The sequence below is a fragment of the Orcinus orca genome, chromosome 4 (genome assembly GCF_937001465.1).
Source record: "Orcinus orca chromosome 4, mOrcOrc1.1, whole genome shotgun sequence".
Lineage (NCBI taxonomy): Eukaryota > Metazoa > Chordata > Mammalia > Artiodactyla > Delphinidae > Orcinus > Orcinus orca.
The window spans coordinates 132,579,753-132,602,471 of record NC_064562.1 but is presented as its reverse complement, the minus strand read 5'-3'; the positions used below and the strand labels follow the sequence as shown (position 1 = coordinate 132,602,471).

General features: G+C 40.4%; 1 protein-coding gene across 4 annotated transcripts in view; it reads left to right on the top strand.

Moving 5' to 3' along the window:
• Positions 1-22,719, top strand: part of SEC24D (SEC24 homolog D, COPII coat complex component) — a 111,927-nt gene that overhangs the window by 11,454 nt on the left and 77,754 nt on the right. The window contains exons 4-6 of one of the 4 annotated variants that reach the window (XM_012531371.3): positions 4,578-4,726; positions 6,305-6,583; positions 6,869-6,996. In XM_012531371.3, the coding sequence (XP_012386825.1) occupies positions 4,578-4,726; positions 6,305-6,583; positions 6,869-6,996 (556 nt within the window). Of the gene's footprint in view, positions 1-4,577; positions 4,727-6,304; positions 6,584-6,865; positions 6,997-22,719 lie in introns of all 4 variants that reach the window. The other 3 variants (XM_033419336.2, XM_033419338.2, XM_033419337.2) reach the window with 3 other exon arrangements.

The following is a 22,719-nucleotide window of genomic DNA, read 5'->3' as shown; positions in this document are numbered from 1 at the left end:
AAGCTGTACACAGTGTTTACGTTGGAATTTCTCCCAGGATCACCCAGAGGCTTCATTTCCCAGGTTCCTTTCTCAGGTTGTCAGGCTGCCAGGTTGGGGTTGGTGGAGGAGTAACCCTTCTGGAGGGTTCTGGCCCTTGCTGATGGGGAGGCCATTTCGTTACCCTCTGAAGGAGCCTGTAGTCCCTGCTAGTGGGAGAACTCCCTCTGGAGTGTTTTAAATCATCAAGTTCATTCACTGACAGGGCATTTGTGAGGTTGACATTCCCTGGCTCTTGTCTGTTGTGATAACATTTGCCATTGACGTGGTAGCTCTGAGATGCAGAGTGAAGGTTGATGTAGGAATCACTGGCTGAGTGAGACTGAGTAATTGTGTTTACATGGGATCGTGGTTTGAACAAGGAGCACGAAGTCAAAGGGCCTGACTCAGGACCTGCCCCTCCTGTCTCTAGCCTCAATAGCATGGTGGGGAGGCACGAGGGGAGGGCAGAAAGCCTGAACCAAGACGCTGCCTCTGGTTCAAGCAATTCACTAGCCTTGTAATGCTGGTGACGTTCCTGGGCCTCTAGACCTCATTTTCCTCACTTGTGAAATGAGGAAGTAGAATTCTCAGTCCAGAGTATGGAGGAGAAAATCTGTAGAAGTACATTGTTGTGAACTGCCAAGCAAGTCAGATTTTTTTTTTTTTTAAGAAATGCGAAAATTGAAAGCCACTTTGAAGTTAAGAAAAGATTTGAGTCACCGGTATTAGCCTAGATTGGATTGATCTTTTCAGTTATTTCTACTTGTTTCACTTGAATTATGTTGCTTAGAAGTAGGTAAATCACAGACGTTGCCATCAGACCGATCTAAGCTGTGTGATTGTGAGCTCAGCACAGCGTCTGGCACAGTGATGAATAGAGGCTCTAGGGTTGGGCACGTTTGATACCCTTGGCTCAGGGAGTTTTGGCTGGATAAGTTACTCTGCCTCTATGTGCCTTGGTTTCCTCATCACAGTTGTAGCAATAATAGTGTGGTGGTGAGGATTTTGATCACTAATCCATGCAAAAAACCTTGCACAGTGCACAGCGCCCATGAAAGACAATGCATGTTAGCAGTTATCAGCACTGTTTCCACTGCATATGGAAAGTCTACGGTCTCTTACTTGCCCTTCCTACTAGCTCGGTGTTGCTACCCACCTCAGCTCGGTTTAGGAATCTGCCTTATTGTGATTCCCAGGGAAGCACTGACAGATTTTGCCCCATCTCTTCCTCCTCCACTGTTCACTTGCCTCAGCTTGAACTGTGAATTAAAGGTTGGAAATGGGATTTAAAGATGGAAAAGTCTAGTATTCAGGCTAAGCCTCCATGGTGAGGCTACCTAGCCTCATGGGACATATTTCTGTGTATACAGTTCAGTGCAACCACAGAGGGCTCAGTGACTGTGCAGGTGAATCACACCAGTCTGATAACAGGGGTTGTCAGAGCATAGATCCCATATGACCTGGCTATGGTTATAGCACTTCAGGGAGTCATTTGTACTTAGAGGACCCATCATGGACCCATCATAGAAATCTTTTGATTTTTACCATATCGAAACTGTCGAATAAAAACGTGATTAATTCAGAGTCATTATGTTGATTTAAATTTAAAAATTATAAGTTTTATTTTTAAATGTTGCTACTTCAAAGGTAATGTTTCCTAAAACTTAAAAATCATACCTAATCACTTGTCTTTTGATGTTGGCTAAAGCGGAATAAATGTCTTAAACTTGTAAGTGGTACTAAAGTTATCTACAAAGTGTTACTGCTGGGTGGGATTAATCTCCTAAATAAATTCTATAACCTAAAGTTCCATTTTTTAATTATAGGGGGAAAAGTCAATTGTAAGTGTTCTATTTTGACCAAGAAATGGCAAATTGGGTGGGAAGGAAGGTTGGAAGGAGACTCGTCTTCCCAAATCGAAGCTATTATTAGGGTGAATCTAATAAGAAATTGGTTGCAATGGAAAAGGAGAAAACAAGAAAAATAAGAGAAATACATACTTGTTTTCTCTTCCATTTGTGTGTGTATGTGTAAAGCAATGACATGATTGAGCAGAGCTTTTGTTTTTCTCTAGTCTATGGGCTAAGTATTTAACAATCTAGATTTTGTATCAGTCAAGTCTTGAAAAATTTGGTACCTTATCTCCAAATTCTCACAAACTTCAGCATACAGCTCACTTCCTATGCAATTTGAAAGTGAAACTTGAAAATGAAAAGTATTTGAGGTTGAGCAGGCCACAGACAACTGAGTCAACTCTCTAGAGGTTTAGGGTTAAACTGAGGCTAACTTTTCATGTTTTGTTAATCCTCTGGTTATGATCCTTTATGGTTCTTTTTGGTTCTTTTTGATGGTGAATCTGCCCTCTTCTGACAGTCAATGAAACAGTTAATTAAAATATGTAATTGAATGTTTCTCAGCCCAGAAATATGTTAAATGAAGTAATCAATGAGAAATATTTAAATCTATATGATTGTTAATTCTAACCACATTATATTTACAGCAGGGAAAGGGATTGTTCCATTTTTATGGATTGAAAGCTGAAAGCTACAGAGAACTAAGTGGCTTGTCCATGCTCACACACCAGCTCTCCAGGCTAGGGTCAGGGGCCTGGATTCTCATCTAAGCTCTGACACCCACATGCTGTGTGGTGTTGGATAAACTAATTGAGTAAAGTAATGAAATTGAAAAATATTAAACCACTCTGTATGTTTAATATGTTTTGTTAATCTCTTTTTTCATATGTATGTCAGAGTTCTTTTAAATTTTTTTTTTTTTTGCGGTACGCGTACCTCTCACTGTTGTGGCCTCTCCCGTTGCGGAGCACAGGCTCCGGACCGCAGGCTCAGCGGCCATGGCTCACGGGCCCAGCCGCTCCGCGGCAGGTGGGATCTTCCCGGACCAGGGCACGAACCCGTATCCCCTGCAGCGGCAGGCGGACTCTCAACCACTGCGCCACCAGGGAAGCCCTAAAATACTTTTTATTAAAAAAATATTTAATAAAAGTTACCCTTTGCTTTTTTACTTTCAAGTTGATAATATTGCATTTAAAATCCAGATCTGTTTAAGACTTAGTTGATCAGAAAAAAAAAATTTGTGAATTTCTGACTCCTAACTCCTAGGATATGTATTATGCAATGAATGATGAGTCGGTTTTTTCGAGTCAAAAAGTAATAGCTAATGGTGTGCATTCTTTCATTCTGTATTTTAAATCTTTAACCTTTTGTTAAGTTAAAAAAAATACTTGAGGGTGCTTGTCATAACTTCCATTTGAAACATATTTCATCCTGCCTGTACTATCTCTATAAAAAATGATTCACAGAATGTTATATTTTAAAAATATTTTTAACATCTGTGAAATATCTCTGAACATGTTTGGGGGAATTTTTTCTCAAATGATTAAATAACACTACCCACCACCTCCTCCCATTAACTGCTGGTTAGCCCAAGCCCTGTAACCATACTTCACACTACAGCCACTAATACATTCTTGTAGAGAATGTACATTCTGCCTGTGTGCAATTGTTTCATATATCTATGAAACTCCATGCATGAGTTTTAAGAAAAAGACAAAAAGCATCATTTCTTGAGAAAAAGAAATGATTTCTTTTTGTGATGCAGTGGATTTACAAAACATATCTTTTTTTTTTTTTTTTTTGCGGTACGTGGGCCTCTCACTGCTGTGGCCTCTCCCGCAGCGGAGCACAGGCTCCGGATGCGCAGGCTCAGCGGTCATGGCTCACGGGCCCAGCCGCTCTGCGGCATGTGGGATCTTCCCGGACCGGGGCACGAACCCGTGTCCCCTGCATCGGCAGGCGGACTCTCAACCACTGCGCCACCAGGGAAGCCCTACAAAACGTATCTTTAAGACAGTTCTCAAAATCATTTCTAAGTGATCATAAAGATACAGTCACAAAAAAAAAAAAAAAAAAGATACAGTCACAAAGCATTTTAGTTTTCTTGACTTCTGGTCTATTGATCATTAGCCCTAGCATAGTTTAGGCTGTGATGGACTCAACTTCCCAAATTGATTTCCAAAACTTGTTCTTTGTTTATGTTAGAATTTTTTTTTTTTTTGGCTAGGTGTCTTGATATGTTTAGCATGTAAGCATAGATATGGGATGATGCTACATGATTCATTTGGAGCTCACATTGAGGTTAATTAACGATTTAGTATATAACTGCTATATTTAAAATGGATAACCAACAAGGACCTACTGTTTAGCACAGAGACCTCTGCTCAATGTTATGTGGCAGCCTGGATGGGAGGTGAGTTTGGGGGAGAATGGATACATATATATGTATGGCTGTGTCCCTTTGCTGTGCACCTAAAACTATCACAACATTGTTAATCGGCTATACTCCAATATAAAATAAAGAGTTAAACAATAAATAAATAAAAGACTTAGTGTATAATATCAGTCATTTTCCTAGTGCCACTAGATGGGCTGATTTAATTTTACAAGTTACTGACATTTGTTGTATGTCATTTGCATATGAGACTATATGATATTTTGCATATGAGACTATATGATATTAACACCCCTTTTCTCTCTCAGATTTCCTGGCCCTCCACCTGTCAACAGTGCGGCCCCCTCCTATGCACCATACTCACCCTCTACACAATCGTCTTACCCAAGTCCAGTGTCCACTTCATCTGTCGCCCAGCTGGGCACTCAGCTCAGTGCTATGCACGTCAACAGCTATGGTAACAATTTCATTATTCATGCTCATTGACTGTCTTGTCTCATGAGTATTTTTACTAAGAAAGGTTTTCTTCAAGTTCAAAATAGACATACCTCTGGCATACCATATTGAAGTAGTATTTGGACATTTTCATATAAATCATCTGTATTATGTAAGGCAATAATTATTTTTTTCCAAATCATGCTGCCATTTATTTCAAGATAATTGAAGGGCCCTCAATACCTTATGTTCAACACCAGATCAATAAAGAACAAAAAATGCTGACTTCACAAATAAACATTAGACCAGTGAAATTATTTTAAGAAATGTGAGGATAGTTTAACCCTGTGTTTATTATGAGGCCCCCAAATCAAAAATATAGTACTCTTTGTTTCACAGTGCTTTTTTTGTTGTTGTTGTTTTTAATATAAATTTACTTATTTATTTATTTTGGCTGTGTTGGGTCTTTGTTGCTGTGCGCGTGGGCTTCCTCTTGTTGTGGCGAGCGGGGGCTACTCTTCGTTGCAGTGCGTGGGCTTCTTGTTGCAGTGGCTTCTCTTGTTGCAGAGCACGGGCTCTAGGCGCACGGGCTTCAGTAGTTGCAGCACGTGGGCTCAGTAGTTGTGGCTCGCGGGCTGTAGAGCGCAGGTTCAGTAGTTGTGGCGCACGGGCTTAGTTGCTCTGCGGCATGTGGGATCTTCCCGGACCAGGGCTCGAACCCGTGTCCCCTGCATTGGCAGGCAGATTCTTAACCACTGCGCCACCAGGGAAGCCCCACAGTGCATTTTAATTCTGCATTTATATCATGGGAAGAATGGAAGCTCAGATGCTGTGGGACAGAAAAGAGAACACTAGGAGAGAAAACAGTTACAGTACCGAGATTAACATCAATAGCAATGCTGTATAAGAGCCATAGAAATTTTCTCTGGAACAACAGCATAGTCAGCCATTTATCTTGATGACAAATGTTTTCATTACTTAAAGTTAGTTTCTTAAAAGTATCAGTAAAAAAACCCCTCAGAGTATTTCTTTTTACTGGTTTCAAAATGGCTAAGTCTCCAAAGCAGCAGCAGTGCAGTTTCACATAACCAAAGAAAGGAAAAAATAATCTGGTTTTATGATTTCCAGTATAATTCGGTAGAATTTTAGTGGCCCATCCCGTCTCCTTGATTATTTCTACCTACTTCCAAAATCCATTCGATCAAGTCAAGCACAGGATGCAAATAATTTATTGACTTGAGTGAATAATGCTTGTCACGCAAAAAAATTTTTTTCTTCTGTATGATTTTCTATATTCTGTACCAGATAAAATTCCTGAATTAATGCCATGTGTCATGAAAAGTGAATGCAACTGAGTTTAAATTTATCCTACTAATTTTCTCACTATCATTATAAGTGTTGCTCCACTTGTATGCGGTACTCCAAATAACATTTGTGTCACTTTCTGGATGATGATTTCATCTTCAGGGGAAAAAAATGTGACTTGTACGGGTGCCTTCTTGCTTTATTCTGAAAAAGAAGTGTCCCTGTTGTATACGTGGTAGAAGTCAGAGTGTTGAGAAGTGTGGCATTTAGGTGGGCTGGTCTTTTTCTGGCCTAGGTTCGGGCATGGCTCCCCCCAGCCGGGGCCCCCCTGGCCCTCCATCAGCAGCAGCAGCATTCCAGGGTCCTTCACGGTCTCCGCAGCCATCCATCTTGCAGCCTGGATCTCAGGTTCTCCCACCACCACCCACTGCACTAAACGGCCCTGGTGCCTCACCCTTGCCTCCATCAATGCACAGACAAGATGGGCTCCCCGGACCTGCTCCTCCGAACGCCCAGTACCAGCCCCCGCCTCTTCCAGGACAGACCCTGGGCCCTGGATATCCTCCGCAGCAGGGTAAGGTGGGCAGGGCTCAGAGGAAGGCCTTGGGTCCCCTGGGGGTACCCTTAATTGGGAATCATCAGATTTGTTCCTATGTTACTAGGCATCTATCACTTACTGTTTTTGAATAGTGTGGCAAGTGCAAAGTAAAGGGGAACTGTAAATATTCACGTTTAACTCCCTGCCTTATTTAATATGAAAAATGCAAGGTGCTTGACTGAACAGTATAGTATTGTCAATGAGCCCTACATCTGGGTTTGGGGATTATAATAATTTCTTTTTAAAATTTTTTCTAAGCAGCCAACTATGGCCCCCAGATGGCAGGTGCACAGCTCTCCTACCCAGGAAGCTTCCCCGGAGGTCCTGCACAGATGGCTGGTCCACCGCAGCCCCAGAAGAAGCTGGATCCTGACTCTATCCCCAGCCCAGTAAGTGCTCTTTTCACTCTCACAGTCTACCTAACAAAAAAACATTCTTCATTCATTGTTCTCAGAAATTCTTCAGTTTGTTAGCATTTATCCTGTCCTTTATTGTCAAAGCACAATACCCATCACATGGATAAGGCTTGCTTCCTTCTGTGTATGTATGGGGGTGGTGAGGGTGGGTTATGGCATACCAGAGGTCTCCATGAGAGAAACAGCCTGTGCAGGTTTTTTTTTGGTATCACGTAAACTTGGCAGTATCTATTGATGTTTATATTCACATATATTGGCAGTATGTATTGATATTTAATGAGTAATTAGTAGTAAGAGTATAGTCTATATAAAAATGCTATTTTAAGAAACTAAAGGGCCCTTTTCAGGATACTCAGAGGAGTACAAAGTATTTGGCATATTTAAAAAAACTGTTTTAAATAAAATTAGAGATGTAACTTAATTCTCCTCCACCCAAGTGATTTTCTTTGGAGAACTACTTTTTAGTAACTCTATCAGTTGGCTTTTATTAGGTTAATCTGCATAACAAACAGTCCCCAACTTGGCTTACATCCACAAAGATTTATTTATCACTTAGGTTACATGTACACTGCAGTAGCTGCAGTTTGGTTTTAGGTTCTGTTCCATATGCCCTTATCACTCCAGAATCTAAGGTGAAAGGGTACCCCTTATCGGGGACATGTATTCTCATGGCAAAGAGAGAAAAGGAGGAAAACTGGTGAGAAGGTTCAATAGCTGTTAAAGCTTCCGGTCAGATGTGGGACATGTCACAACCACACATATGCCCTTGGCTGAAACAAGTCATATAACAAAGTCTGATGTCAATGGGGGAGGGATATAAACACTTCCCTCAGAAGAAACTGCAAGTCTTATGGCTTTGAGCAGGGATATAAAGTCCTTTGGAATAAGAATGAAATTGTCTACAGTTAACTTGCATCTTTGAAGTGGTTCTATAAACATGAGTAGAAAAAGTTAGAAAGAGACTAAGGAGCACTAAGAGGTATTATATTTCATATATATATACATATGTGTGTGTGTATATATATATATATATATATATATATATATATGTATATATATGGCCTAACTTTTGCATGTAACAAACCACCAGCAAACTTAGTAGTTTACAACCACTGTTTATTTATTTATTTATTTTTTTTTTTTTTTGCGGTATGCGGGCCTCTCACTGCTGTGGCCTCTCCCGTTGCGGAGCACAGGCTCCGGACGCGCAGGCTCAGCGGCCATGGCTCACGGGCCCAGCCGCTCTGCGGCATGTGGGATCTTCCTGGACCGGGGCACGAACCCGTGTCCCCTGCATCGGCAGGCGGACTCTCAACCACTGCGCCACCAGGGAAGCCCACCACTGTTTATTATGCTCATGAGTCAGTAGGTCCTCTGGGCTGGGCTTGACTGATTTTGGCTGGGCTTGCTTTGTGCATCTGGGGTCCACTAGAGGCTTGACTGGAGCCCAAATGGTCTAGGATGGTCTATGAGTTTTCTGCGGTTGCTATAATCCAAGTACCATAACCTGGGTGACTTTCCAGCGTCTGGTGGCTCCAGGCATTCCTTGGCTTGTGGCCGCATCATTCCAATCTTTGCCTCTGTTGTCATATCACCTCCCCCTCTTCTCTGTGTCTTTTCTTCTGGGTGTTGACCTCACAACTCCCTGTGCCCCTCTCATAAGTTTCATCCACCCAGATAATCTAGGATAAGCACTATCTTTCAAGATCCTTAATTTAATCAATTCTTTTGCTATATGCAGTGTTAGTCACAGGTTTCAGGGATTAGGACATGGATGTATCTTTTGGGGGGGCTATATATTCAGCCCACTATAAATGGTATCATTCATGCATTTGGTATTTGTTACCCATCTGTTAGCTGGGGATGATTGAGTCCTGTCACCAAGCAGGATAGCCTAGGTTTGGCGGTGCCAGAGATCCAAGAGGGAAAGTAGGAATATGCAAGGCCTGCTGAGGGTGGTCTACAGTGTTCTCTCATCCAAAGCAAGTCCCAAGACCACCTCAGAGTCAAGGGGCAGAAAAATAGACCCTGCCTCTGCATGGGAGGAACAACAAGGTCCTTAAAAATGGCATAGGTATAGGTAGGGGTGGAGGATTTTGGCTGTTTTTGTACTCTACCACTTATTCTATATTTTTTAAAATATAAACTTGAAGACTTGTGATAAAGTATCTGATGCTATGTTAGAAATTAATTTTTTTTTTTTTGCGGTACACGGGCCTCTCACTGTTGTGGCCTCTCCGTTGCGGAGCACAGGCTCCGGACGTGCAATCTCAGCGGCCATGGCTCACGGGCCCAGCTGCTCCGCGGCATGTGGGATCTTCCCGGACCGGGGCACGAACCCGTGTCCCCTGCGTCGGCAGGCGGACTCTCAACCACTGCACCACCAGGGAAGCCCAGAAATTAAATTTTAATAACTCTTAGTGCCCTTATTGATGATCATGTTACCAGCCATTACTTTTCTAGTTTAATATTATTTGATTATTCCAGTTGAAGAAGTATCATGTATTTACATGATTTACATTTTGACTTCCTGTTTCTCTGCTTGTATACAACATCTACAGACCCTTTGGGTCGTTCCATTTCATTCTCTGGTGTTTCTAGCTCCTGGTTCATTGTTAGTTAATCTCTCCAGTACTGTTTCTGTTACAGTTATTGGCAATTTTACTATCCATCTGTAGAAACTTCCATTTCTCTGGCCTCTCAATTCTTGATCTTATTTTCTTCCAACGTTCTTTGTATCTACCCCACTTACTCCTATCGTTACCAGTGACTGTACACCTTCAAAGTCTCAGTTGAAAGCATCCCATCCTCCAACCACTGCCTTCTATCTTTTCAGCTCATTCCCTTTAGGACTCAAACTTCAATAATAATTCACCTACCAGGATTTACAGCCTACCACTTTTTCTTGACTCACGCCACCTTCATCTTCGCACTTCTCCTCTGCAGCTTATATTATGTGATCCATGATTATAAATCTGTCCCTTGCATCTTCTACCCTGAACTCCTTTGCCCCCTCCCTCCACTGCATTCACCTAGAAAATTCCCATTTGTTGTTAAACCAACTCTCCACCTACGCCGTGCCTGCACCCCAGATGCTGAAGGCAACTTGAGAAAGATGCACACCACGCTTACTGGTCTCACTTTGAATTCATAACCACTAAACTAAAGTGAACCTTTAGTTGTGTGTTTCTAAAACCTGACTGCACAGAATAATAACTGGTAGAGCATTTAAAATTATTGATGCCTTGCTCCCAGCCCCCCAAATTTCGATTTAATTGTACTGGGCATTGGAGTTTTTCAAAGTTCCTCTGTTAATTCTAACGTGTAGCAAGTTTGGAGACCATCACCCAACTCCGCTGACCCTCCCATTTTCCTGGATGACTATCATTTCTTCTCTCTTGAAACTCCTAACACTACCTTTTCCTTTTCTGACTCTTTAATGATAACCTGCTCCTTATTACACTGAGAAAATAGAAGAAATCCAAAGAGGACCTCTGCATGTTTCATTTCCACATCTCGCTGCATCTGTGCTCATTTATCCCTCTTCCTTCTGTTAGTGTGGATAAACTCCTGACCAAGGCCATCACCTCCACTTGTGACCTAGAATCCACCTCTACGGCCTTTCAAGAGCAGCCCTTCAGAAAATGTCCCCTGTATTAGAGTTCTCCAAAAAACAGAACCAATAGGATATATGTCTATATATGGAAATAAATTTATTTTAAAGAATTGGTTTACTCAGTTGTTGGAGACGGGCAAGGCCAAAATCTGCTGGGCTGGCCAGTGCTCTGGAGACACGGGAGGAGCTGATGTTGTAGCTTGACTCTGAAGGCATCTGAAGCAGAATTCCCTCTTCCTCAGGGAGACCTCGGTATTTTTCTCATAATCCTTCAACAGGTCACAAGAGGCCTACCCACGCTGTGGAGGGTACTCTGCTTCACTCAAGGTCTACTGATTAAATGTTAATCGCATTTTAAAAAATACCTTCACAGCAAGATCTAGACTGGTATTTGAAACTGGGTACCATGGCCTAGCCAAGTTGACACATAAAATTAACCATCACATCCCCTCTCTGCTGCATTATCTTTACTTATTTGAAGATAAACTTAAGTTTTTCTCTGTCTAGATCATTCTCATCAGAATATAAACCTCCCGAAATACCTCTTATTGTTAATGAAAGAAGCCTCCTTTTTCCCTTCCCCATATCTATCCAGTTTCCTCCCTATTTTGTGGCTCTCTTTTACAGCAAGAAATCTCTAGAAGGGTTGCCTTTACCCACTGTCTTGGTTCATCTCCTATTCCCTCCTGAACCTGTTCCAGTTTAGATCTTATCACTACAACCCTACTAATACTATGCTTGTTCAGGTCTCCAGTGACCTCCCATTTCCAAATCTTGTGGCCAATTCTCAGATCTCCTCTGTCTTGACCTGTCAGCAACAGATTTGACACATCTGTTCATTCCATCCTCCTTGAAACACCTTTTCAGTGGGGTTACCGTGTCCCCAGCACATAGAACAGTGCCCAGTACATAGTATGCACTCATATTTGTTGAACGAATGAATGTTAACAACAAAAGCAATGAGCAGTATATTGTATCATTCATCCAAGACCCTTAAAATACACACATACAAATCAGTCCAATATTATTTTATCTTAAGAGTAATGGCAACACCACCCACTCCTTTACATCTCTGCTTATTTCACTGGTGGCTCTTTCCTGTCTCCTTTGTTGGTTTCACCTCGTCTTTGCAACCTCCTCGTGTTAAAAGTGTCCCAGAGTCTTTGGACCCGTCCCCTTCTCCATCGACATTTACTCTCTAGTCAGCTCTACTCGAAGTGTGCTCCTGGGACGGCACATGAATATTGGCTGGAGCAACCAAAATGTCCATCAGCAGATGACTAGATAAGGAAGATGTGGTACATATATACAATGGAATACTACTCAGCCATAGAAAGCATAAAATAATGCCATTTGCAGCAATATGGATGGACCTAGAGATTATCATACTAAGTGAAGTAAGTCAGACAAAGACAAATATCATATGATATTACTTATATGTGGAATCTAAAATATGATACAAATGAACTTATTTATGAAACAGAAATAGACTCACAGACATAGAAAACAAGTTTATGGTTACCAAAGGGGAAACGGGATGGGGGAGATAAATTAGGAGTTTGGGATTAGCAGATACAAACTAATATATATAAAATAGATAAACAACAAGGTCCTACTGTATAGCACAGGGAACTATATTCAATATCCTGTAATAAACCATAATGGAAAAGAATATAAAAAAGAATATATATATATGTATAACTGAATCACTTTACACCAGAAACTAATACAACATTGTAAATTTATACTTCAATAAAAAATTAAAAACAAAGCAAAACAAAAAAAACATTGACTTGGAGCTTAATAGAAATGCATGTTCTCAGGCTCCACCCCAGAACTGAATCAGAATCTCTAGGAATGGGGCCCTGGAACCTGTTTTAACAAGCTCTTCAGATGTTTCTTAGGCACCCTAAGGTTTGAGAAGTACCACTTTAGGGAATTCCCTGATGGTCCAGTAGTTAGGACTCCACACTGTCACTGCTGAGGGGCCGGGTTCAATCCCTGGTCAGGGAACTATCATCCCACAAGCCACACAGCACGGCCAAAAAATAAATTGAAAAAAAAAAAAAAAAAACAATAACAAAAAAAACCCAAAACGTGGCCTGAGAAGTACCGCTTTCGATGACTCATTCTCTTGGCTTTAAATGAGAATGTAGATGTCCTAGTCAAGACCTTTTCCTTGAAATCTAGATTAAAACCCCATTCTTCCAGGTCCTCTGGCCAAAAAACTTGGAGTCATCCTTGATTCTCTCTTTCTCACATTTAGTCCTTTAGCTAATTCCATTGCTTCTGCCTTTTGTGCTCATCCTGGTCCAAGCCTCTACCATGTATACCCACCTGGATTATCATAAGAGCATCCTAACTGGTCTCCCTGCTATTCTAGTCTGCACAGCAGCCAGGGTGATCCTTTCACATTCTAAGTCAGATGATGTCACAGCTCATAACAAACCCTACAATACTCCTCTAGTTAGAAACCAGAGTTCTTACAAAGGCCTGCAAGACCCTACCGTATTTGCCACCCCTGACACCGCCCACCCCCTGCCACACACACACGCACGCATGCACCCACACACACACACACGCACGCACGCCACTCTGACCTGGTCTCTTACCACTCTTCTCCGTCACTTTGCTTTGCATCACACCAGCCTCCTTGTTATGCCTCAGCCACGCCAAGCGTACTCCTGCCTCAAGGCCTTTGCACTTGCAGTTTCCTGTGCCTAGATTCTCCTCCCCTGCATACATACAGGGCATGGCTCAATCCTGCATTTCCTTCACGTCCTCATTGCTCATCCCCCATCTCACTGGCACCCCATCCATATCACTTCATATCCACAGCACTCATTACCTGACATAGGATGTATCTTATTTACGCATTTATATATCGCCTGTCTTCCATACTAGAATGTCAGCTCCAAGAGGTCAAGGATTTGGTATTGTTCACTACTGTTCCCCTAACACATAGAACAGAGCCTGGTACAGAGTATGTGCTCACATATTTGTTCAATGAATGAATGTTAACAACAAAAGCAATAAGCAGTATGCGATGTGATTTATTCAAGACCCTTAAAATATGCACATATAAGTCAGTCCAATATTATTTTTATCTTAAGAGTAATAAAATAGCAATACCAGATGGAGCCTGTTTTTATATTCTTAATACCAGAGTAGGATACTTTTGCTAACTAAATTAATTCTTCCTTCTGGAAAGAAAGATGTGAAATCATGTTTACCGAACTCCTGTTGCCTTCCAGCCCTGAGCTAAGTGCTCACTACAACTCTTTTGGATGGTGGTCTTAGCCATATTTTGGAAGTGAGGACACTGGTATCACCATCAAACTCTTCCTCACTCTTTGTATCAGCAGGAGGATTATTCAGCAGTTGAGATCTTCCTGTTCTCCTCTTTCTCTCACTGTGCCCAAGTGCAAATAATTCTGCTTTAGGCAGCCTGCTTTAGATGTGTACATGCATCTTATTATCTTGTCTCTCCCTTATCCTTTTTGTTCATTTATCTCAAGAGAATCACTTTCTTTTTTTCTCTTTCCTGATTCTGTTTTGTGAAACTAGAATACTCTGTTCATAGCAGATATGTGTGAAAGTAATTCTAGTGGCGGAAAAAGAAATCTATACATTTTGAAGTAGCATTGGCATTATCACCAAATATTGGCAATATCACCAAATTTGAAACCCTTTAAGAACTGAGACACAGTCACAATCTCTATTGAAATTTCTGTGTTTTATCTCTAAGCTGTTTTCCGAGAATATGGATTTGAGGTAAAAAAAAAAAAAAAAAAAACCACCAAAAAAACCCCTGTATTTTTAGAAATTACTAGAACTGTTTGTTATATTTCTCACTCTCTTTGTAGTATTCTAGCCAAGATGGGAATTAATTTAGAAATGTAATTACTACCAATGACATTGTTTCTTTGGAGGCAGTGCTTTGTGAGTTGCAAATGGCTAATTTAAAACAAACTTTTTGGAAGTAGAGTCTATCTGAAGACTGAGAGCTATCTATGTTCAATACATACATTATTATGACTTTTACCTCGCTTTCGTATTTGACACTTCATTGGTTGAAATGATGACAGTAAATGTAAACTACTCCAGTTTTGAATGAACCAGATGAACCTTGTGGTTGAAATGTAGAGTGTAATTACAGTGTTTTGATTTTTCTGTTTGCTTCTTGTCTCTGCCCATGGTAGCTTTTAGTCTCGTTTGTATCTTAACAGTAGTTGTGTTTGGAGCATATTCTATATCCTTAATTTAATAAAAATTCAAATCCTATGAAATTAAAAAGACAGAAATGCATGGATTTAAAAGCAGGCTAAATCTGTCTCTGATATGCTGTAAAAACCAAGGATATCAATGCCAGGTGGGGCCTGGATTGGATGAGATGGGAAGGGAAAATGGAGCAGGTAACGTTTCAGAGCTTGGGGGAAGACAATTTTTATATTAGTAGTAGTTTCTTTTTTTTAAATCGAAATACAGTTGATTTACAATATTGTGTATGTACAGTAAAGTGATTCAGTTATACATACATATATTTTTTTCAGATTCTTTCCCATTATAGGTTATTATAAGGTATTGAATATAGTTCCCTGTGCTATAAACACAACAGTAAATCCTTGTTGTTTATCAATTTTATGTGTAGTGGTGTGTATATGTTAACCCCAAACTCCTAGTTTATCTCCTGCCCCTTCCTCTTTGGTAACCATAAATTTGTTTTCTATGTCTGTGAGTCTGTTTCTGTTTTTTTTTTTTTTTTGCGGTACGTGGGCCTCTCACTGCTGTGGCCTCTCCCGTTGCGGAGCACAGGCTCCGGACACGCAGGCTCAACGGCCATGGCTCACGGGCCCAGCCGCTCCGTGGCATGTGGGATGTTGTCGGACCGGGGCACGAACCCGTGTCCCCTGCATCGGCAGGCGGACTCTCAACCACTGCGCCACCAGGGAAGCCCCTGTTTCTGTTTTGTAAATAAATTCATTTGTATTATTTTTTAGATTCCACATATAAGTGATATCATGTATTTGTCTTTATCTTACTTCGCTTAGTATGATAATCTCTAAGTCCATTCACATTGCTGCAAATGGCAATATTTTATTCTTTTTTATGGTTGAGTAATATTCCATGGTGTATATATGTGTGTGTGTGTGTGTGTGTGTGTATACACGCACCACATCTTCTTATCCACTCATCTGTTGATAGACACTTAGATTGCTTCCAAGTCTTAGCTATTGTAAATAGTGCTGCTATGAACGTTGGGGTGCATGTATCTTTTTGAATTAGTTTTCATCTTTTCCAGGTATATACTCAGGAGTGGCATCACTAGATCATGCGGTAGCTCTATTTTTGTTTTTTTGAGGAAACTCCATACTGTTTTCCATAGTGGCTGCACCAATTATATTCCCACCAAGAGTGTAGGAGTGTTCCTTTTTCTCCACACCCTCTCCTGCATTTACTATTTGTAGACTTTTTGATGATAGTAATTCTGACCAGTGATACCTCACTGTAGTTTTGATTTGCATTTCTCTAATAATTAGTGATGTTGAGCATCTTTTCATGGGCCTTTTGGCCATCTGTATGTCTTCTTTGGAGAAATATCGATTTAGGTCTTCTGCCCATTTTTTGATTGGGTTGTTTTTTTCTTTGATATTGAGCTGTATGAGCTGTTTGTATATTTTGGAAATTAATCCCTTGTCAGTCTCATCGTTGGCAAACATTTTCTCCCAGTTAGTGGGTTGTCTTTTTGTTTTGTTTATGGTTTCCTTTGTTGTGCAAAAGCTTTTAAGTTTGATTAGACCCCATTTGTTAATTTTTTATTTTATTTCTTTTGCCTTGGGAGACTGATCTAAGAAAATATTGCTATGATTTGTGTTGGAGAATGTTTTGCCTATATTCTCTTCTAGGAGTTTTATGGTGTCATGTCTTATATTTAAGTCTTTAAACCATTTTGAGTTTATTTTTGTATATGGTGTGAGGGAGTGTTCTTACTTCACTGATTTACATGAGGCACCACTTTCTGAAGAGACTGACTGTTTTCCATTGTATATTCTTGCCTGCTTTGTTGAAGGTTAATTGACCATGGGTGTGTGGGTTTATGTCTGGCCTCTCTACTCTGTTCCATTGAGCTGTGTTTGGTTTTGTGCCAGTACCATACTGTTTTGATTACAGTAGCTTTGTAGTGTTGGCCGAAGTCTGGGAGGGTTATGCCTCCAGCTTTGTTCTTTTTCCTCGGGATTGCTTTGGTAATTCTGGGTTGTTTGTGGATCCATATAAATTTTAGGATTATTTGTTCTAGTTCTGTGAAAAATGTCTTAGGTAATTTGATAGGATCACATTAAATCTGTAGATTGTTTTGGGTAGTATGGCCGTTTTAACAATATTAATTCTTCCAATCCAAGAGATGGAATATCTTTCCATTTTACTTTCTCTTTCTGATATTTCATTATTAGTATAAAGAAATGCAACAGATTTCTGTATATTAATCTTGTATCCTGCTACCTTCCTGAATTCATTTATTAGTTCTCATAGTGTTGGTGTGGAGTGTTTAGGGTTTTCTATATAGAGTATCATGTCATCTGCATATAATGACAATTTTACCTCGTCCTTCTAATTTGGATACCTTTTACTTCTTTTTCCTGTCTGATTGCTATGGCTAGGGCTTCCAGTACTATTTGAATAGAAGTGATGAGAGAGGGCATCCATGTCTTCTTTCAGAATTTAGCAGGAAGTCTTTCAGCTTTTCACTGTTGAGTATTATAATGGCTGTGGGTTTGTCGTAAATGGCTTTTATTATGTTGATATGCGTTCCCTCTGTACCCACTTTGGTGAAAGTTTTTATCATGAATGGATGTTGAATTTATCAAATGCTTTTTCTGCATCAGTTGAGATGACCATGTGGTTTTTGTCTTTTGTTGTCTATCTGATTGATTGATTTGCATATTTTGAACCATCCTTGTGACCCTGGAATGAATCCAACTTGATCATGGTGCATAATCCTTATTATGTGCTGGATTCAGTTTGCTAATATTTTGTTGAGGATTTTTGCATCTATATTCATCAAAGATATTAGCCTGTAATTTTCTTTTTTTGTAGTGTCTGTCTGGTTTTGGTATCAGGGTGATGATGGCTTCATAGATTGACTTTGGAGTGTTCCTTCCTCTTCAGTCTTTTGGAAGAGTTTGAGAAGGATAGGTGTAAGTTCTTTGTATGTTTGGTAGAATTCCCCAGTGAAGCCATCCATTCCTGGAGTTTTGTTTGCAGGGAGTTTCTTTAAAAGTTACAGATTCTATTTCACTTCTAGTGATTGGTCTGTTCATATTATCTATTTCTACTTGACTCAGTTTTGGCAGGCGGTATGTTTCTCGATATTTGTCCATTTCTTCTAGGTTGTCCAATTTGTTCACATATAACTTCATAGTATTTTCTTATGATTTTTCGTATTTCTGTGGTATCGGTTGTTATTTTTCCTCTTTCATTTTTTGTTTGTTTTTTAAATTTATTTATTTTTCTTCTTGGTGAGCCTGGCTAGAGGTTTGTCAATTTTGTTTGTCCTTTCAAAAAGCGAGCTCTGGTTTTATTGATTTTTTTTCTTTTTCTTTTTTTTCTTTTTTGGATCTCTAGTTTATTTATTTCCTCTTTGATCTTTATTCTTTCCTTCCTTCTGCTCACTTTGGGTTTTGTTCTTTTTCTGATTCTTTTAATTGGTAGTTTAAGTTGTTTGAGATTTTTCTTGTTTTTTGAGGAAGGCTTGTATTGCTATGAACTTTCCTCTTAGAACTGCTTTTGCTGCATCCCATAGGTTTTGTATGGTTGTGTTTTCATTGTTGTTTGTCTCGAGGTATTTTCTGATTCCCCCCTTGATTTTATTGTTGACCCATTGGTTTTTTTAGTAGCATATTGTTTAGTTTCCATGTAATCATTTTTTTTCTCATTTTTCTTCCTGTGGTTGATTTCTAGTTTCATACCATTGTGGTCAGAAAAAAATGCTTGAAATAATTTCTATCCTCTTAAATTTGTCCTAGTATGTGGTCTGTCCTAGAGAATGTTCCATGCATGCTTGAAAAGAATGTGCATTCTGGGTTTTTTGGATATAGTGTCCTGTAGGTATCAATGAAGTTCAACTATTCTATTGTGTGATTTAGGATCTCTGTTACCTTATTGGTTTTCTTTCTGGAAGATCTCTCCATTGATGTCAGTGGAGTGTTAAAGTCTCCTACTGTTATTGTATTCCCCTCAGTTTCTCCCTTTATGTCTGTTAGTATTTTATGTATTTAGGTGCTCCTATATTGGGTGCATATATGTTAACCAGTGTAATATCCTCTTCTTGTATTGATCCTTTTATCATTATATAGTGTCCTTCTTTATCCTTCTTTATGGCCTTTGTGTTAAAGTCTATTTTGTCTGATATGAGTATTGCTACCCTTGCTTTCTTGTCATTTCCATTTGCATGAAATATCTTTTTCCATCTCCTCACTTTCAATCTATGTATGTCTTTCACCCTAAAGTGGGTCTTTTGTAGGCAGCATATTATAGGTTCCTGGTTTTTTTTAATCCAGTCTTCCACTCTATGTCTTCTGATAAGAGCATTTAGTCCATTGACATTTAAAGTAATTATTGATAAGCATGTATTTATTGCCATTTTAAACCTTGTTTTGCAGTTTATTGTGTAGTTCTTCTTTGTTCCTTTCTTCTGTTTTTCTTTTGTGATTTGATGGTTTTCTTTTGTATTATGTTTAAGCTCCTTTTTGTTTTTTGTGAATCTATTGTATGTTTTTGATTTGTGGTTACCCTGTTTTTCAAGTATGTTAACCCATAACTATTTCTACCTTCTTTAGACTCATAGTCATATAAGTTCAAATACATTCTAAAATATCTACATTTTTATGCCCTTCCCCCACATTTTGTGATTTTGATGTCCTATTTTACATCTTCATGTTTATTTTATTTGCTGTTCATTATAGGTATAACTGCTTTTATAAAAATTTTCTTACTGGCTTATTTAAGTGATCTTCAATCTTTTTATATATTTGCCTCTCCTATTGTGTTTTTCCCTTTCCTATAGATTCTTGCTTCTTTTCTGCTTAGAGAAGACCCTACAATATTTCTTTTAGGTTAGGTTTAGTATTGCTATCTTCTTTTAGTTTTTGCTTATCTGAGAAATTCTTAGTTTCTCCTTCTATTTTAAAGGATAATCTTCCTGTGTAGAGCATCCTAGGTTGCAGGTTTTTCCCTTTCAGGACTTTGAATGTATAATGCTACTCCCTTCTGGCCTGCAACATTTCTGCAGAGAAATCAGCTGATAACCTTATGGGGGTTCCCTTGTACTGACTCTTTGTTTTTCTCTTGCTGCCTTTAGAATCCTCTCTTTATCTTTAACTTTTGCCATTTTAATTATGTTATGTCTTATTGTGGGTCCGTTTAAGTTCATCTTGTTTGGGACCCTCTGTACTTCCTGTACCTGGATATCTGTTTCCTTCTTAGGTTTGGGAAGCTTTCAGCCATAAATTCTTCAAATATGTTTTTGATCCTCTTTTCTCTCTCTTCTCCTTCTGGAACCCCTATTGTATATGTGTTGGCATGCTTTGTATTATCCAGTAGATCTTGTATGTTCCTTTAATTTTTTTCTTTTTTTTTTTTTTTTTTTTTTAACATTTGTCTTCCTGTCTGCTGTTCTGATTGGGTGATTTCTATTATTTATCTTCCAGATCACTTATTTGTTCTTCTGCATTATTTGGTCTGCTATTCATTGCCTTTAGCTTGGTATTTATCTTGGCAGTTGAGTTGTCTAATTTTGATTGGTTCCTCTTTATAGTTTCTAGTTCCTTGTTACAGTGACCTGCATTTCTATAGATAAATTTTCTTAATTCCTTCAGCATTTTTATTACCTCATTTTTGAACTTGGGATGTGGTAGACTGGAGTTGTCTTTTTCATTGTTTATTCTTTCAGGGGGTTTCTCCAGTTCTTTTAATTGGGAGTAGTTCCTCTGCTTTTTCATTTTACTTAAATTTCTCTGACTCTGTGAATTTAGGAGAAACAGTTATCTACTGTGGTCTTGAAGGGCTTTCTTTAATGTGCGAGTGTCCTTGTGTAGACTGTGTGAGTCCAGTATTTTTGATATAAGGGCTGTTTTTAGTATGGATGTCTGCCACGTCCTTCCTCAGAGTGTTCTGGCTGTTGTCCCCTTGATACGGGGTGTGTTCGGTGTTGTGACCAGAGCCTGCACTGGATGTTGGGTGGGGCCTCCTCTTTGCTATGTGGTTGTCACAGCCCTGTCATGGGCAGGGTCAGCTCCCCAGTTGTTGTAGTAGAAGCCCCTAGATCTAGTTCTAAGCTGTGATGTGAGATCGGTGGGACTGGAGTGCTCCCGCTGGGAAAGGAGGCGCTGTATATTCCTCCCCAGGGGCTTTCCGCTGCAGGCATGCAATTCTGTGAGGATTCTGTGACGCCATCCACCACTTGGTGTGCTTGCCCACAAAGTCCACCACTGCTGGTGTGCCCCCTGGACCTTCCCCCACTGTGGGAGCACTGATAATTGAGTGGGATGTCAGCCCCACCTCTGGTGTGTGCCTGCTGCCAAAGCCCACTGCCACCAGAGGCATGACCTGCCAGGAGCATGCTGCTAATGGGGCTTGTGTGGTGGACCTGTGCTCCGTCTTGCGCACACCAACAGTGGCGTCCCCAACCACACTCCAGGCCCCCTGGGCTGCCTCTGTGCAGCCAAACTGAGTCCCCTCCCTGGGTCTGTCCACTGAAGCTTATGTTTCAAGACCCAGCCACTGTGCACACCAGGAGGCACATGTCTCGGGCTAGGAAGTGGGACAGCATGGCAGCCCTCAGAGCTGGTCCCTCTCTGTGCTGCCTACCAGCAAGCCAGAACCTACACACTCCTCCCGAGCAAAGTCCAGGCCTCTCCCACTCCCCCTCTGTCCCGGCAGACCTCCCAGCAGGGGAAGGAGGTTCCCAGGGTGAGAGAACCTTTCCTCCTTCACAGCTCCCTCCCAGGGGCACAGGTCTCCTCCCGATTCCTCCTTCGTTTTTGTTTATTCCCTTTTGTACTACCTGGTTACATGGGGATCCTTCTTGCAGCTTTGATCTTGTGCCAGCTTTCAGTTGGTATTCTCTGAGAATTCTTCCACATGTAGATGTATTTTTGATGTGTTTGTGGGAGGAGGTGAGCTCCACATCCTTCTACTCTGCCATCTTGATCTCCCCTCACATTAACAGTTTCTTTAGGACCACAAAAACTTCGTATCCTCCAAGGCTACGTGTTGCAGTCTGGGCACTCATCTCATTTCTCCCCTTTTCTCCCTCTTTTTACTGCCTCCTTTTTTTTTTTTTAACCCCCTTATCTCTTGTCACTTTTATCCTATAAAGAAAGAAGTGAGGACAGGGAGAAGATAAAGAGGAAGAGAAAGATCCCTTTATTATTAGAATTCCTTCTTAACTCCATGCAACTAGATTTTGCTCATTATTTTAATCCCTAGACAGTTACAACAGAAAGGCAATGTTTTGTCTCTATAGTCTTCATCAATAAATGTTTCAGTAGAGAAATATAAGATGTTTCCAAATTAAAGGACAAAACTTAAGGGGACTTCCCTCGAGGTCCAGTGCTTAAGACTCTGAGCTTCCAATGCAGGGGGCGCGGGTTCAATCCCTGGTTGGGGAACTAAGATCCCATGTGCCGTGCGGCACAGCCAAAAAAAAAAAAAAGAAATAGGGACTTTTGTTCTCATTTCTATATGATAGGCAAAAGTCATATGGGAACACGATATTGTTTCTTTTGTCTCAAGGAGCAGGGGTGTGGTGGAGGAAACTTGAAAGGCAAATTGAACATCAAGAGGGATTTGAGGAGAAAAGTCTTCTTCAGCTTATATATTTTAAATCATTTCTTCTGAATTTATTTTTAGCCTTTTAGAGTTTTCTTTAACTTCAAAAAATATTTTCTTTGGGCTTCCCTGGTGGCGCAGTGGTTGAGAGTCCGCCTGCCGATGCAGGGGACACGAATTCGTGCCCCAGTCCGGGAAGATCCCACATGCCACAGAGCGGCTGGGCCCGTGAGCCGTGGCCGCTGGGCCTG